A 15,150-nucleotide genomic window follows, 5' to 3' on the forward strand; every position below is an offset into this window, starting at 1 on the left:
CTCCATTCATTCAACGGGAGAAGGCAGATTATTAAGAGCAATGTCGGGCAGAGGATGAGCTCTCACTAAATGTCAACTCTCGTCAATGCATTCTTTATACACTATTTATGAAGCCGGGGGGGGGGGGGCTGGCTCTGTGATATTCTCTGCCTCCTGGCAATGAAGAGAGACGCAGTTCCTGGACTACTCCTGGACAGGGAGTAACAGGTTCCGCCCTGCACTCCGACTACAAGTCCCAAAAGGCCACGCGGCGCCGCACATAGCCCCGCCTCCAGTCGCATGCGTAACGTCGCGACGCCGACCGCGAGCGGGCGCCGGTGGCTGCAGCCAGCGGGCGGGGCGGGGCCGGCGGGAGCGGCGGTCTTTAGGGCGGAGCCGGCTCCGCTGTCCGCAGTCGGCCGCGGTCTAGCGGGCAGAGCGTCTCCTGTCGCCGGTTCCTCTCGCTCACTGCTCTCTCGTGCCGGAGGCCGCTCCTCTCGGCTCTCTCGCTCTCTCTCTTTCTATCTCTCTCCCTTCCGCGGATCCGCCATGTCGGAGCCCGGCGGCGGCGAGGACGGCTCGGCCGGCCTGGAGGTGTCCGCGGTGCAGAATGTGGCGGACGTGGCGGTGCTGCAGAAGCACCTGCGTAAACTGGTGCCGCTGCTGCTGGAGGACGGCGGCGACGCGCCGGCTGCGCTGGAGGCGGCGCTGGAGGAGAAGAGCGCCCTGGAGCAGATGCGCAAGTTCCTGTCAGACCCGCAGGTCCACACGGTCCTGGTGGAGCGCTCCACCCTCAAAGGTGCGCGGCGCCCCCTGCCCGGTCGCGTGGAGCAGCTAGGGTGCCCGGACCGCCAGCGCCCGCACAGTGGGGTCGCTTTGTCTCCGCGGCTTCTCAAGATGGCCGAGTTGGGTGGAGACAGCGTCTCCCGGTCCCGGCTGGGCATAGGGCCGCATCCCTGCCTCCAAAGTCACATGAGCTTTTTTGGTTTCGATTCGTGTCCAAGCTTAGTACGCTTTGGGAAGAGTGTGTCTAGGACAGCCTGGGTGCTGGCCCTTGGGTGGGCTCGGGGACCGGTGGGTTGGCGGGAGCCGGAGTGGGCAGGCCCTGGGCACCCAGCATCTCTACCGTCTGCGGCTGCCTGCGCGTAGGCCTCCATTGGCCTCGCAGCATCATTGTTGAGTGGGTGTATCTCCCAATTTTACAAACCAGGTAACAGTCCCTTGGCTGGTCCAAGGTCACCAGCTAGTACAGGACCTTAGACTAGACTCAGCATAATCAGTTTCCAGTCCAAATTGCTTGTTTTGCAGATCATGGCTTGAAAGTGTTGCTTAGATGACCCTAATGACAGCCCTGTGACATATAAGTCTGATATCAAAGACTTAAGAGCTGTTGCTTACCTAGTTGGGGAAGAAGGCAAAAAAGCTGACATGTTCCAGTTGTGTCCTCCAGCGGAGACGCTCACAACATCTCTAGATTCATCTGGAATCTGGGGCTTGGTTGCGGGATTCCTTCCTTCCTTGAGGCTTTAGCATCTGGGGAGCTTGTATGACTTGCTGGTGAATGGGTGTGGCATTTCCCTAGGAACCCAGATGTGCTGTTTAAAAGTAAAATAGCCCTTAGGGATTGAAGATGGACTGAATATTTGCTAGCAAGTTCCTTAGATTTCCTTCTGGTTTTCCGTTAGAAAACCAGAGTGGCTGCCCTTTCGATAGTTTGTATCGCTTAAAGGCTATTTTTTTTTTTTTTTTTTTTTTTGGNGTTTNGAGACAGGGTTTCTCTGGATAGCCCTGGCTGTCCTGGAACTCACTCTGTAGACCAGGCTGGCCTCGAACTCAGAAATCCGCCTGCCTCTGCCTCCCGAGTGTTGGGATTAAAGGCTATTCTTAATTTCAAAATGTTCACGTGGCCTTGGTTTGGGACTGCAGTTAGAAGATAGCAAAATATTTTTCTTCAATGAACACACAATGTTTAAAGCATTAGTATGCTATTAGTGCCTGTTTAATGTTAGTGTGACTGAAGATGGTTTCCTTTATGTTGGAGTTTGTATTTACTCCTGCACGAAAATCTATTTTTGTCCAAAAGACCATGTAACTATAGAAAATTTGAAACATACCTGAACTGAAAGTCATCTGGAATCTGCCTCAGCAGCGGCCCTGTGAACCCTTTGACCCCTACTTTTTTTTTTTTTTTTTTTGTGGGGTATGTGCAAATACATTTTATTAAAATAAATTTTTACCTATGTTTTTAAAGATTTTGAGAAGTTTGGCCCTAGCTAATTACTTTATATTCTTTGTTGCACAGTTTGTGTATTAAAATTAGTGATTTCAATATAAAAACACAAAAACCATGAGTCATGCTTTCTCTTTACGAAAAAAATTCCCAAGTTTTTCTCTTTGCTTTGTCATTAGTAATTTGTTCTCATATCTATCCATCTTGTATCAAGGGTGGAATGGAATAAGTGTCTTCGCAGTACACATTGCTTTCAGCTGAAGATGATCCAGCATCCCAGCGAGGTTCCATAATGACTTGCACTTTTGAAAGTTGACTAAGAAATTTGACTGAGACTGAAATAACTCTCTTCTGTGTTTATAAAAATCCTGTTTGTATTTCTAGTGATTTAACATATCATTAATTTCTTGTTCACTTACAGAAGCAAAGGGAAAGATTTTTTTTTTTATTGGTTATTTTATTTATTTACATTTCTTCCCAATCTCCCCACAGCAAGACCCCTCATCTCATCCTTTTAAATCCAAGTTGATGCCTTAAGGTCTCCTCCTTGTCAGCATGTGCGTTGGCTGTGCTGGGGATTGAGTCCAGGATGTTGCACATGCACACCCTTTTGTAGTTGGTGGTTGATTGTTTGAGAAGTCTCACAGTGTAGCTAATGATGGCCTGAAGTAGACCAGGCTGACCTCAATTCACAGTTTACCTAATAATCTCTTCCTCCTGGGGTTTGCTAAGCACAGTCTAACACTGGACTGCTCACTAGGCCCGTACAGTCTCTGGGTCCTTGGCAGAAGGCTTTGTTTAGGTATTTCTTAGGAGTGTGGACTGCCAATGTAGAGGCAGCAGTTGACTGCAGTGAAAGGTGGATAAACGCTCCCAGCTGTGATTAGTGTCTACCTGTCTTCCTGAGCTGAGAAATTCGTTTTTAATCCTAGCCATCCCTCCTTTTTCTCTTTTTGTTAAACAAATTCTCAGTAGCCTAAGGTGAACTCAAACTTGTATGTAGCCAGGGATGACCTTGACCTTCTCATCTTCCTGCCTCTGCCTCCCAAGTGCTAAGGGCATTCACTACCATGGTCAGTTTTTTACTGTGGTGCTGGGGAAGTCGTGAAGGATTCCATGCATGTCAGGCAAGCACCTCACCTGCCAAGCTGTGTCTCCAGCCTCTCTTCGCTGCTCTACTTTAAAGACATTTCTAAACACTGGTACCAAATATATAGAAGCATTTTTTTAAAAATAAGTTCTTTTTTTTAAAGCTATCCCAGCTACTTAGAAACTTGGCGTTAAAGTTCAGAATTCCTCATAGTATAAAGATGGTGATTTAGCAGCTGCTTTTGATAGTGCAGCATCGTCAGCAGGTGAGTTACAGCTTTCCACTGACAAATCTCCTTTCTGAAATTTCTAGTCTGAGGGAGATTGATTGTTTTCTTCCAAATGAAAAGGTGTTTGATCCTGAACTGGACGGTTTACCCAGTAAAGATGTTTTTGTAGCACTTCTTCCTATTGTGCGGGTTTTTCTTGAGCTTTGTCCCTGGTGGGTTGGTGGTATCTGTGGGAACAGAACCGCCACGCCTCTGTGAACGCCATGCCTCTGTGATTGCTGTCCTCCAGCTTTGAGTGATCAGCTGGGATGATGTGGTGTGTGTGTGTGTGTGTGTGTGTGTGCTCTCTCCCTTCCAAAGCTGCATCATTCGACTTGGGAGTTGTTCACTACTGGGATGTGGCTGTTGTTAGTGTGCGTGCCTTGACCTGGCAGTGCAGTGTTTCTAGGGCAGGTCATGTAGGGGAGTCAGCTCTTAGTGCAGAGTTGGCTGGGAACCGGAGTGTAAAAGAATGGCTCACATTTTCATATTTCACATAGAGCCTTTTAGGTTCCCAGCTTCATAGACACAGTTGTGTGGAAACTTAGGAAAATGGTTTCTGTGGGCTTTCAAAAGTTAAGGACTTAATATTCAAGAGGAATTATGAAATTTAGTGATTGGCGGCTTTAAAAACTTAGGACAGCTGAGGATCCCTGAGATGCTACAGAATGCTGGGGCTAGGGGGCTTTCAAGTACGACTTCTGCCTCTCTAACCTGAAATCAGTTTTCAGACTACGGATGTTCAGACTGCATTCATTTCTGTACTAATCATGTCAGGTGGTTAATACAATAATGAATAAATCAAGGAAACTTTCTATAACATTCTCATAATACCTCAGTGCTAACAGGAATTTGGCAAGCTGTCAGTATGCAGGAAGGCCTACACTTTTATAGGATAAGGTAGTCTACAGCAAGGCACATGGGAGTGTGTGGTGCAGTGGATTCAAGGGAGGGACGAATCCACCACTTTTTAAAAGAGTGGGCTGAGACCCCCAGGAGAAAACCAGTTCACCCTGTTCATTACTGAAGAGGGAGGCTAGAATGTAGAAGTTTAAACCTTCTTAGAAAGCAGACTTAGTTGTTTCTTTTTCTATTTTTTTAAATTTAAAACATTTCCCATATATTTTGATTATATTTTCCTTTCCCCCCAGTTTCTCCAGATCCTCCCATCTTCCTACCCATCCAACTTTATAGGTTTTTTTCCTCTTTAAAACACAGAACTCCCACAAAACAAAGACGAATAAGACAGAAAATACCAACACATGGTAAAATGGAACAAAGTCCACAAAAAATACCATTGAGTTTGTTTTGTTGGCCAACTACTTCTAGGCATAGGCCCATCCTGAAGTGTAGTTGATTACCCAGTGAGACTTCATTGGAGAAAACTGGGTTTCACTTTATCAGTCAGTATTAATTGCACAGAGCTCCTTGATTGGGGCTGGAGCCTGCATCCACTTCCCTTTCACAGTGTTGGGACTGCATCTGGCTTGAGCCTGTGCGTGCTGCCAGTCTTTTGAGTGTGCATGTGCATCAGTCCTGTTGTGTCTGGAAGACACCTTTCTCTCAAAGTCTCCATCACGTATGGCTCACATTTTTCCATCTCCGCTTTCTTTCTTTTTTAGATTTATTTATTTAAATACACTGTAGTATTTAAACTACACTGAGCTGTCTTCAGACTCACCAGAAGAGGGCATCAGATGGTTATGAGCCACCTGTGGTTGCTGGGAATCGAACTCAGGACCTCTGGAAGAGCAGTCAGTGCTCTTAGAATTGAACTCAGGACCTCTAGAAGAGCAGTCAGTGCTCTTAACCACTGACAATCTCTCCAGACCCCCATCTTCACTTTCAAATAGATTCCTGATCCTTGAGAGCAGGGGTTTGATGAAAAAGATTTTTGAAGGACTCTGAAACTAGTCTCGGTGTTCTTGAGTGCATTTACTGAGGTGGGAATGTTTGATGCTGGAAAGACAGCTCAGTGGTTAAGAGCACTCACTGCCCACAGTGACTCACAACCGTTGTTAGCCTCTATGGGCACCAGACAATGGTACACAGATGCATACAGGCAAAACACCCATACACATACAGTTAAGTTTAAAAAGAGGTAGGAATGTTTGGCTTAGTCTATTTCATATCAGTTATTTTTCTTCTAAATTAATATTAACTGAGAAAGTACTGAGTCCTTGGGACTGCAATGTATCTGAGTTGACAGGGTGCTTATATAGATAGCTTTCGGTTTGATCCCCAGCACCTGGTTGTGCATAACCCCAGCACTGGGGATGATCAGTTTAAGGTTGAATCCAAGGCCAGCCTAGACTGTATGAGACCTTGGCTCCAGAAGAGAAGTACCGAGTACTAAGTTCCTTAGGCATTAGTAACTTGTCTTTTTCAACAAACTTCAGTTCATTGAAAAGTTCATTAGGAGCTGGGCAGTGGTGGTACACACCTTTAGCACTTAAGATGCAGAGGCACAGCCGGGCATGTTGGCACACGCCTTTAATCCCAGCACTTGGGAGGCAGAGGCAGGCGAATTTCTGAGTTCGAGGCCAGCCTGGTCTACAGAGTGAGTTCCAGGACAGCCAGGACTACACAGAGAAACCTTGTCTCAGAAAAAAAAAAAAAAAAGAAAAGAAAAAAGTTCACTAGGAGAAGTAAGTGGAATGTAATGTTCCTTCACGCACCTGAAAGGATGCAGACTGTCAGGTTGAGAAAGCCTGCCTTTCCCGGAGTTCTTAGCTCACTGCCAGTATGGGGAGGTGTGGCAGGGAAGTCATGGTCTACAGCACCAGAGATGAGAAAGGGATAAAGCTAAAGCTATCGCATAAGAGGGTCTGTGTGACGATGGTGACCATCATGATACTGTGTTGGTCAGTTTTAGATTGTAAAGGGGAAAGAAGATGGAAGAAAAGCCTAGAAATGTGTAAGGAGTCATTTGGTGTGGGTGTAGGGTGAATGAATGCCTTCACCTCCTGGTTGGCAGAGGTTAGAGGGAGAGACCAGGCTTCGCCCCTTTCCCCTGCCCAGTCGGTCAGCACACTTGAAGAGATGCCCTCAGGTGAGGGCAGTGTGGGTCTTAACTGCAGTTGAGCTCCTAATTTGCACTAGTATTTTGGGATGTATTGGGTCTGTCTGTGGAAGCGTGCATGTCCATATGCTGCTGCCGGTTGGGCAGTGTCTGCCAGTGTGGCCCAGTGCAGCATGCAGCTCAGCACCTGGGTGGGAACAGCAGTCCTGAGCCCTGTCATTGGATTTTCCACCTGTGTTAACTGTATCAATCAGCAGTCCACAGACACCAGGAAACTGACTGGAGAGTTTAAGATTGTTTGTTTATTTATTTTAAAGATTTATTTATTACATGTAAGAACACTAACTGTCTTCAGACACTCAGAAGAGGGAGTCAGATCTCATTACAGATGGTTGTAAACCACCATGTGGGTGCTGGGATTTGAACTCAGGACCTCTGGAAGAGCGGTCAGTGCTCTTACCCAGTGAGCTATCTATCTCTAGCTCCGACTGGTTTGAGATTTAGTAAAGTGTACCACCCTGACAGAACGTGTCGGTGGGTCTGTAAGTGAGCTCCTTCCCATTATTATTATTATTTTTTAAAGATTTATTTATTTTATGTATGTGAGTACACTGTCTCTTGTCTTCAGACACACCAGAAGAGGGTGTCAGATCCCATTACAGATGGTTGTGAGCCACCTGTGGTTACTGGGAATTGAACTCAGGACCTCTGGAAGAGTAGTCAGTGCTCTTGACCGCTGAGCCTTCTCCCCAGCCCGCTCCTTCCCATTATTAACAATGAATAATCAAGTGTCCTTCCTTCAACTTTAAACATTTTTATCGAAGTAGAAAGCCAACTTTCTTTTTACTGTTTAGAAGATTAATAATGTACAGAGTGACAAAAAGGGAGAGAGCCACCACAAACACACACAGTTCTGGAGATGACCTAGAACTCTGGCGCACATGGAGCTTACTGTGTAGACCAGGCTGACTGGAAGTTGTGGTGATCCTCCTGCCCCTTCATCCCCAGTGCTGAGGTAGATCACAGCTGTATGCCATCAAGCTTGACCTTCTACAAAAAGCATATTTGATAATTTATCAAACATAATATTCTGTAAGTGGGGTTTGGACATATTCAGACTTTGATTTCCATATTTATCAGGAACTTGTATATACAAGACTGACCCAGATGTGTTTCTCTGACCAACTAGTAATGACTCCCCCCAAGTTACTCTTAGGGGTGCTGGGATTTCACCAAAGCAGCAGGTCTGTTTGAAGTTCTTCCTGTCTGGGGATTATGTCATTGGGCGTGCCTTCCTGAGCCAGCCTGAGCAGCTTTCTGCTGCACTGCAGTGCTCCTAGTGTTGAACAGCAGCATTTGCTACAGAGCCCTGACTCAGACCTGCAGTGGGCGGTGGAGCCTGTTGGATCAGGGAGTACAGGCCACAGGCTGAGACCCTGTGTCTGGCCTCTCTCTTCTGGGATTGCATTTGTGTGATGATGGTCATTGGGGAAGAAATACTTTAAAGTTTTCAGAGTGTCAAACATTTCTTTTAGGTGGTTATAGAATCTTTTATTGGCCATGTTACTGGAATGTTGTTTGGTGATGCGTATTTTATATGATTGTGGAGAGTTTAGAAAACTGAAGGAGACAGGTTGTTCTGTTCTCTTTTTTGTTTTTGTTTCTTCCTTTTTTTTTTCTTTCTTTCTTTTTTTTTTTTTTTCTCATAGCTTTTTGTAGTTTTTTTCAGCTAGGGTTTCCCTGGGTAAACAGCCTGGCCATCCTGGAACTCACTCTATAGAGCAGGCTGGCCTCAAACTCAAAGATCTACCTGCTTCGGCTGGAATTAAAGGCTTGCCACCAAACCCAGGAAGACAATATTTCCTAATCCACTGCCTTGACAGCTGCAGTGTAGGGCGTGTCTTTATGTGCTTTGTCTTATACTTGCAAGTAGAGATTGTAGGCATAGGTGTGACTGCTTTCAGACAGCAGGGTTACCTTGTAATATATCTATATCTTGTAATATAGATTTGAGTGGTTGGAAAGTCAGTTGATTTATAAAGGGTTTTTTTTTTTTTTTTGAAGTTAAAAAAATTAAGAACCGCCTTAGGCATGCTAAAGCAGTTTACTTGGCAGGCCAGGGTGGGCTCTGCACAAGAGGAACAGAACACATTAGATCTCTGGCACAGTCTGGCTTCATAATCTGGATGAATGGCCCAGCCTCAGTGCTAGGCACTCCCTACCCCCACCCCCACCCCCCAGCACAGGGTAATAGCTCTTGGTGGTCACGCTCCATGCCCTTAGACAACTGACTACTGCTGGAGCAGCATACAGTGGAAAGATGCCAACATTGAGTACCTACAGAGGTTGCTTTTCAACACCACCCTCACTACACAGCCTCTTTCCTCAGCTGAGATGCAGGGTGCTTACACAGTCAAGAGCAGGGACTCCCAGGCCTAGGAGAGGTGGCCTGCATTCTCTAGGGTGGGCTCTGCCCTATATTCTTTGTGCTTGAGGCCTTCCGGGTGCTACTAGAAGATGCCAGTTCCTACAGGATGACAGCAGTTCCTTTGAAAGCAAGAGGTGGTACTAGGTGTACTAGAAAGTTCTTTCACCTGCTTCTGCCTTCTCTTTCTAAAATGATATCAAAAACAGTTGTTTGGGGAAAAGTCCCTTGACATTACATACCATGCCTTTAGGTGTGTCTCTGCTCTTTGTAAAGTCAGTTCACAGAGGTGGTTTTCATCACAGCATTTGCGTGCATAGGTGTCACTTTACTTTATCAGGCTCTGTATTTTATACTTGAATTTCAAGGTTTAATTGCTAAAAGGAGCCTCAGAGAATACCCAGTTCAGTGTCCCATGCCCTTCTCTGCTCATGAATTTAAAGTCCATCCCACTCAGCTACTCTTGGGTCTTCTGTTGGGTTTGTGTTTTCTCTGCTCTTTAATGCAGATGATGCCGAGGCCTTGTGACCCATTCCTCTAATCTCAGCACTCAGAGCATCAGAGCAGAGGCTAGCAGGTGTCTGTGAGTCCAAAGCCAGGCTGCTTTTCATAGTGAGTTCAAGGCTCGCCAGAGCTATACAGTGAAACCCTATCTCAGAGAGGGGGAGGCGGTGGGGGAGGGAGTGAGAGAATGAATATGTTGATTTGGGAAATGCTGATAATACACTGGGAGCCGTTGTGAACATAATTTAGCTAGAATGTTCAAATGTCTTGGAGGTTATTGATAAAGAAGTTTGCATTATCTTATAGTCTTATTATTTTGAGATAGGGTCTCACTATATAGCCCTGCTGGCTTGAACCTAACTATGTAGGCCATGCTGGTTTTGAACTCACAGAGATAGACCTTCCTGTGGCACCACACCCATATCGTTTTTACAAATTTTTTTCTATAATTTTGACTTTTAGTTTAGAAGTCTGACTCACATGCCTCTTGAGGCTGTTGTATGCTAAGTTCCAATAAGCTCGTCTGTGGCTCTGGTGCTGTGTGGACCCTACATGCTCCATGCCTTCGGTTAGCTTGGGTGGAAGACACCCTTCTGTGTGCAGTCTACAACAGACAACAGGTGCTTGACAGAACAAAGGGAAAGCCGGGTGACAGGCTTTCCGGATATTTCTTGTCAGCAGTCTTCCAAGGTGGCTTCCCTTGGCCTGGCCCTGCTGTGTGCTGGTGAGGAGCTTGTGTGGAACTGTAGGCCTCCGCATTCCCATGCTTCCTGGCTGAGTATCTTAGGGATCATTTACTTACTTACACTGTATACCTGGAAAAAGGGCTGATAGCCCTGCCAGCCTAGGGCTGACTGTGCGGCATGGGAATGCTTGCCACGCCGTGTAGCAAGAGCTGAATATACAGCTGAGCAGACAGCACGGCATGGAAAGAGACTTGTATTTTGAGGACACAGAGGGTGAGTCTAGTGGCCAGAGACAGTGAGAATTTTGCAGAAACTATTGGAACTGCCCACATCTCTGAGACTCCACTTGTATCCCCTTATGAACCCTCCAACAACCCAGACACTTGCTGATGCCTGGAAAAAAGAGAGTTCACTCCTTCTCCCCAAGACCATGCAGCAAACAAATGCCCAACTTAGGAGTCAGGAAAGGCAGGTAGAGCCAGCACCCTGGGACTTCAGAAGTAAGGTGGAGTAGGGCGAGGACCAGTCTTGAAGACTTGATGGATTAGAAGTGTCAATGTGAATTTGATAACACTTTTATTATGATTTATAGAGGACGTTGGTGATGAAGGAGAAGAGGAGAAAGAATTCATTTCCTATAACATCAACATAGACATTCATTACGGAGTGAAGTCCAACAGGTGAGTAGTGTGACTAGCACAGTGAGACCGCGCCACAGGTCTACTGCACACGGGCACAGCTTGAGCTAGACTTCTGCGTCAGTGTAAATGCTGAACCATTCCAGTTCTAGTTGTCATACACGGTACTGCGGTTAGGTTTGGGCTGATGTTTACTTACTACGAGTTTCAGGTTTCTATCTGATTGTATTCTTTGATTTAATAGTCTCTGCTTTTGTCTTACTTTCTCATTATAAATGAGTAGTGAACGCCCTGTGCACAGGCCTGATTCTTTTCAGGATAAATCCTTCAGGAGCGTATTACCCATTCCTAGGAAAGGCATCATTGAGGTTGTAATTCATGTTGTCAGATTATCTTACAGAAAGCTTATATCAACTTCTGAACAGTAGGAACTTTCAAGTTCCCATATGTGAAAACTCACTATTCTCCATTAGCAGTCAAAACTTCTTAAGCAATTTCAAGACTACAGAGGAATTGCAGCGTATAGTGGTACACACTGTAGCTTCAGCATTTAGGAGGCTAGAGCCAGGGGATCTAATGCTTGGAGCTAGCATGGTCTACATAGGAGAAAACAACTGTCTCAGAAGAAAAAGGAAAACAAAGGTACAGAAGACTTGTGTAGCGATTGTGTGGATAGTGGATAGCCTCCTGGATAGGATCTGCCATCGTTTGCTGCACATGGGACGGCGCATGGGACAGAACACTTCCCAACCAGCACTGCAAAAATACCTAGGTCAAACTTTCCTTCCGTTTGCCATCTTTTACAGTACTGAAAGCACTCACAGTGAATGGGTAGGTCATAGTGCAGCCTACAGGAACCTCCCTCTACTTCTGCTCTGTTCTGGGATAGAGGATTGGGGTGGGGGTGGGATTGAACTCTGGTTGGTTGACTTGGCATCAGGGACCCTCGTAATATATTTAGGGAAATAGGAAATGAAGGTGAAGTGGTGTCTAGAGATGGGGAAGAGAGTTCAGAATTTAAGAGTGGAGCTGGGAGAAGTGGCCAGTTCAGCAGGCACAGATTTATTTTAGACTTGAATTACAGTTCACAGGTCCATGTGCACCTTAGGGAAGATTGATGTGCAGCTTACAGTTGCTTGAGTGGGTTGGTTTTAAGCCAGAACTGTGAATTCTGCTGGACCAGTTGCTACCTTTGTCATGGAGACCTTGTCCTGATACAGGATACAGTCATTCTCCCATAGGATTTCAAAAAGGACAGTCACAGCTAGAAAAACACTTATTCAGTCTGGTTTTTGGTTGGTCTGAGACAGGGTCTCACTCTGTATTGCTGGCTAGCCTGAAACTCACTGAGATTAAAGGCATGTACCACCATACCCAGCTCAGTCTGTTCTTAATGTAATTTTAAGTTAAACACTCAAAATTTTTGATTTATTTTCAACACAAAAACTATAATTGTTGAAACCAGTTTAAGATGTGACTTGTCTGCTCTGTTTCCTCCTTTGGCTCTTTAGCTTGGCGTTCATCAAGCGAGCCCCTGTGATTGATGCAGACAAGCCAGTGTCGTCCCAGCTCCGAGTCCTCACTCTGAGTGAAGATTCACCGTATGAGACACTGCACTCTTTCATCAGCAATGCAGTGGCTCCTTTCTTCAAGTCCTACATCAGAGAGTCTGGCAAAGCAGACAGGTAAGCAAGCAATGCATTCTCCCTGCAGCGTGGCTCCGCCAAGACACAAAGGCATCTCATCGGTACTTAACAGACTTAACTAATGTGCTTCCAAGGCCAGTACTGCTCTCATTTTGAGATGCTTCTGTCTTTGTAGGGATGGCGATAAGATGGCTCCTTCAGTTGAAAAAAAGATTGCAGAGCTTGAGATGGGACTCCTTCACCTGCAGCAGAATATTGAGATCCCAGAGATCAGCTTGCCGATTCACCCCATTATCACGAACGTTGCGAAGCAGTGCTATGAGCGTGGAGAAAAGCCCAAAGTTACAGATTTTGGTGATAAGGTTGAAGACCCAACTTTCCTTAACCAATTACAGTCTGGAGTTAATCGGTGGATCCGAGAAATTCAAAAGGTAAGGACACTGTAACTGACAGCCTGTGTGAGACGGCTTGCCCTTTAATGTCTGTGGGAAGCTGCCCCAAGTTCTTCTGTTGTAATAGTATGACAGTAGGAGTACCCCCTATGTCTAGGAATGTTCATGCAGTGCCAGATCTGGGCAGAGTAGTCAGTATACTGCAAACTGAGAGAATACTTAGCAGCCATCTCTCCAAGCTTCAAACCAAACCCTTCACTTGATTCAGGGAGAGATCAACTTGAGATTTACCAGGCGATGTCATCTTTTTCTTCAAAGGTGACCAAGCTTGACCGAGATCCAGCATCAGGAACTGCCTTGCAGGAAATCAGCTTTTGGCTAAACTTGGAACGTGCGTTGTACCGCATCCAAGAGAAACGGGAGAGCCCAGAAGTGCTCCTGACTCTGGACATCCTGAAGCATGGCAAACGTTTCCATGCCACTGTCAGTTTTGACACTGACACAGGTAACCCAGAACCAATAGCCAGATGTATAAGTTGCTGAGTCTCCTTAAAGTCTTGGATGATTTAGATGAAAATTAGGAGATGCAGTTTGGGATCAGACCCAGGTCCAGCCTTTTATGTGTCCGACAAGTACTGCACCAGGGCCACACCCTAAACACTACTGTTGTAACTCCTTTTTTTTTTTTTTTTTTTTTTTTTTTTTAATTAGATACTTTATTTATATTTCAAATGTTATCTCTTTTCCTAGCTTCCTCTCTAAAAATCCCCTATCCCCCTCCCCTCCTCCCTGCTCCCCAACTCATCCACTCCTACTTCCTGGCCCTGGATTCCCTATACTGAGGCATAGAACCTTCACAGGATCAAGGGCCTCTCCTCTCATTGATGACCAACTAGGCCATTCTCCACTTCATAGGCAGCTAGAGCCTCAAGTCCCACCATGTGTTTTCTTTGATTGGTGGTTTAGTCCCAGGGAGCTCTAGGGTTACTGGTTGGTTCATATTGTTGTTCCTCCTAGGGGCTGCAACCCCCTTAAGCACCTTAGGTCCTTTCTCTAGCTCCTTCATTGGGGACCCTGTGCTCCATCCAATGGGTGGCTGTGAGCATCCACTTCTGTATTTGTCAGGCACTGGCAGGGCCTCGCAGAAGACAGCGTTATCAGGCTCCTGTCGGCTGTTCTAACTCTTAACTCTCTTTCCCTCCTGCATCTTGTCTCCTTTGTCCTCAGTCCTACAGAATAGAAGTCTAGGGCAGTACTTCTTGCATACTGATTTCCTCCCCCTCGTGGCTTTGGAAAAACTAAGACAGTTTCTAGGCCTGAAGCTAGTGAGCCCTGGGACTTGCCTTCCTGTCTCTTCACTGTGTGGTTGTAAGCTTTCAGTCAGCCAGGAGACAGCCACTGCCCAGTGCTGAGGAAGGAGGAAGCAGCCATGTTGCTTTCCCTTTTCTCTCCTGCTCCTTTCCCTTCTCTGCTCCCCTCCTCCTTATCCATGTGGTCAGTAAACGCTGGGCGGGGCACGCTGTCCACGCCTCAGTTTCAGCACGTGTTGTGTTCTCCCTGCTCCCAGCGTGGAGAATTGACCCAGTGTCTCTCAGGCGTTGAGTGAATGTCCTCCCACTGAGCTTTGGAGGTAGGGGTAGGATTCCAAGTCGAGGCCACTCTGTTCTACATAGCAAGACCCTTGTTTCAAAAGACCCAAGGGACATGAGTGTAGCTTGATGGTAGAGTGCTTACCGAGCAAGCACAGGCCTTGGGTCCAGTCCCCAGGTCTGTAGTAGAGTATCTTCTTTCTTAGTAGGAACGGTGGGAGTGGAGTTACATTGATATGCACTAAACACAGAAATGTTTGGCCAGATATATATCTGTGAAGCATTTCTGTAGACTCCATAGCCACATAAATCAAGTGAATAAGGCCCATTTATTTCCTCCCCACAAAGTTGGCACTCAAAATTTTAAGTGAGTAAATTTCAAGTAGAGCTCATCAGGCTGTCATGACCACCTTAAAAACTGTTGCCTGGTCATTCCCCAGCACTGATGTGTACATTGACTCTTCTCTTTAAAGCGTCTCTGAAACGTTTCTACCCTTTTGTTGTTTGTTTGAGATGAGTGTTTATGTAGTTGTCATATAGCCTAAGCTGGCCTCAGACTTCCTCTAACGCCAAAGATGCCCTTCAACTCCTGATCATCCTGTCTGTACCTCCCAGTACTAGGATAACACCACAGCTTGCTTTGAAGTCTTTCTTTCTTAATACTTGCAAAAATCTTAGATC

General features: G+C 46.0%; 1 protein-coding gene across 1 annotated transcript in view; it reads left to right on the forward strand.

The window, feature by feature from the left end:
• The first annotated feature begins 325 nt into the window (after positions 1-325).
• Dync1h1 (dynein cytoplasmic 1 heavy chain 1) overlaps positions 326-15,150 on the forward strand; it is a 118,649-nt gene continuing 103,824 nt past the window's right edge. The window contains 5 exon segments of the mRNA XM_029540551.1: positions 326-778; positions 10,797-10,884; positions 12,354-12,527; positions 12,664-12,919; positions 13,199-13,385. Coding sequence (XP_029396411.1) covers positions 529-778; positions 10,797-10,884; positions 12,354-12,527; positions 12,664-12,919; positions 13,199-13,385 — 955 coding nt within the window. The 5' untranslated portion in view covers positions 326-528.

Source organism: Mus pahari, chromosome 7 (assembly GCF_900095145.1).
Source record: "Mus pahari chromosome 7, PAHARI_EIJ_v1.1, whole genome shotgun sequence".
NCBI classification, from domain to species: Eukaryota; Metazoa; Chordata; class Mammalia; order Rodentia; family Muridae; genus Mus; species Mus pahari.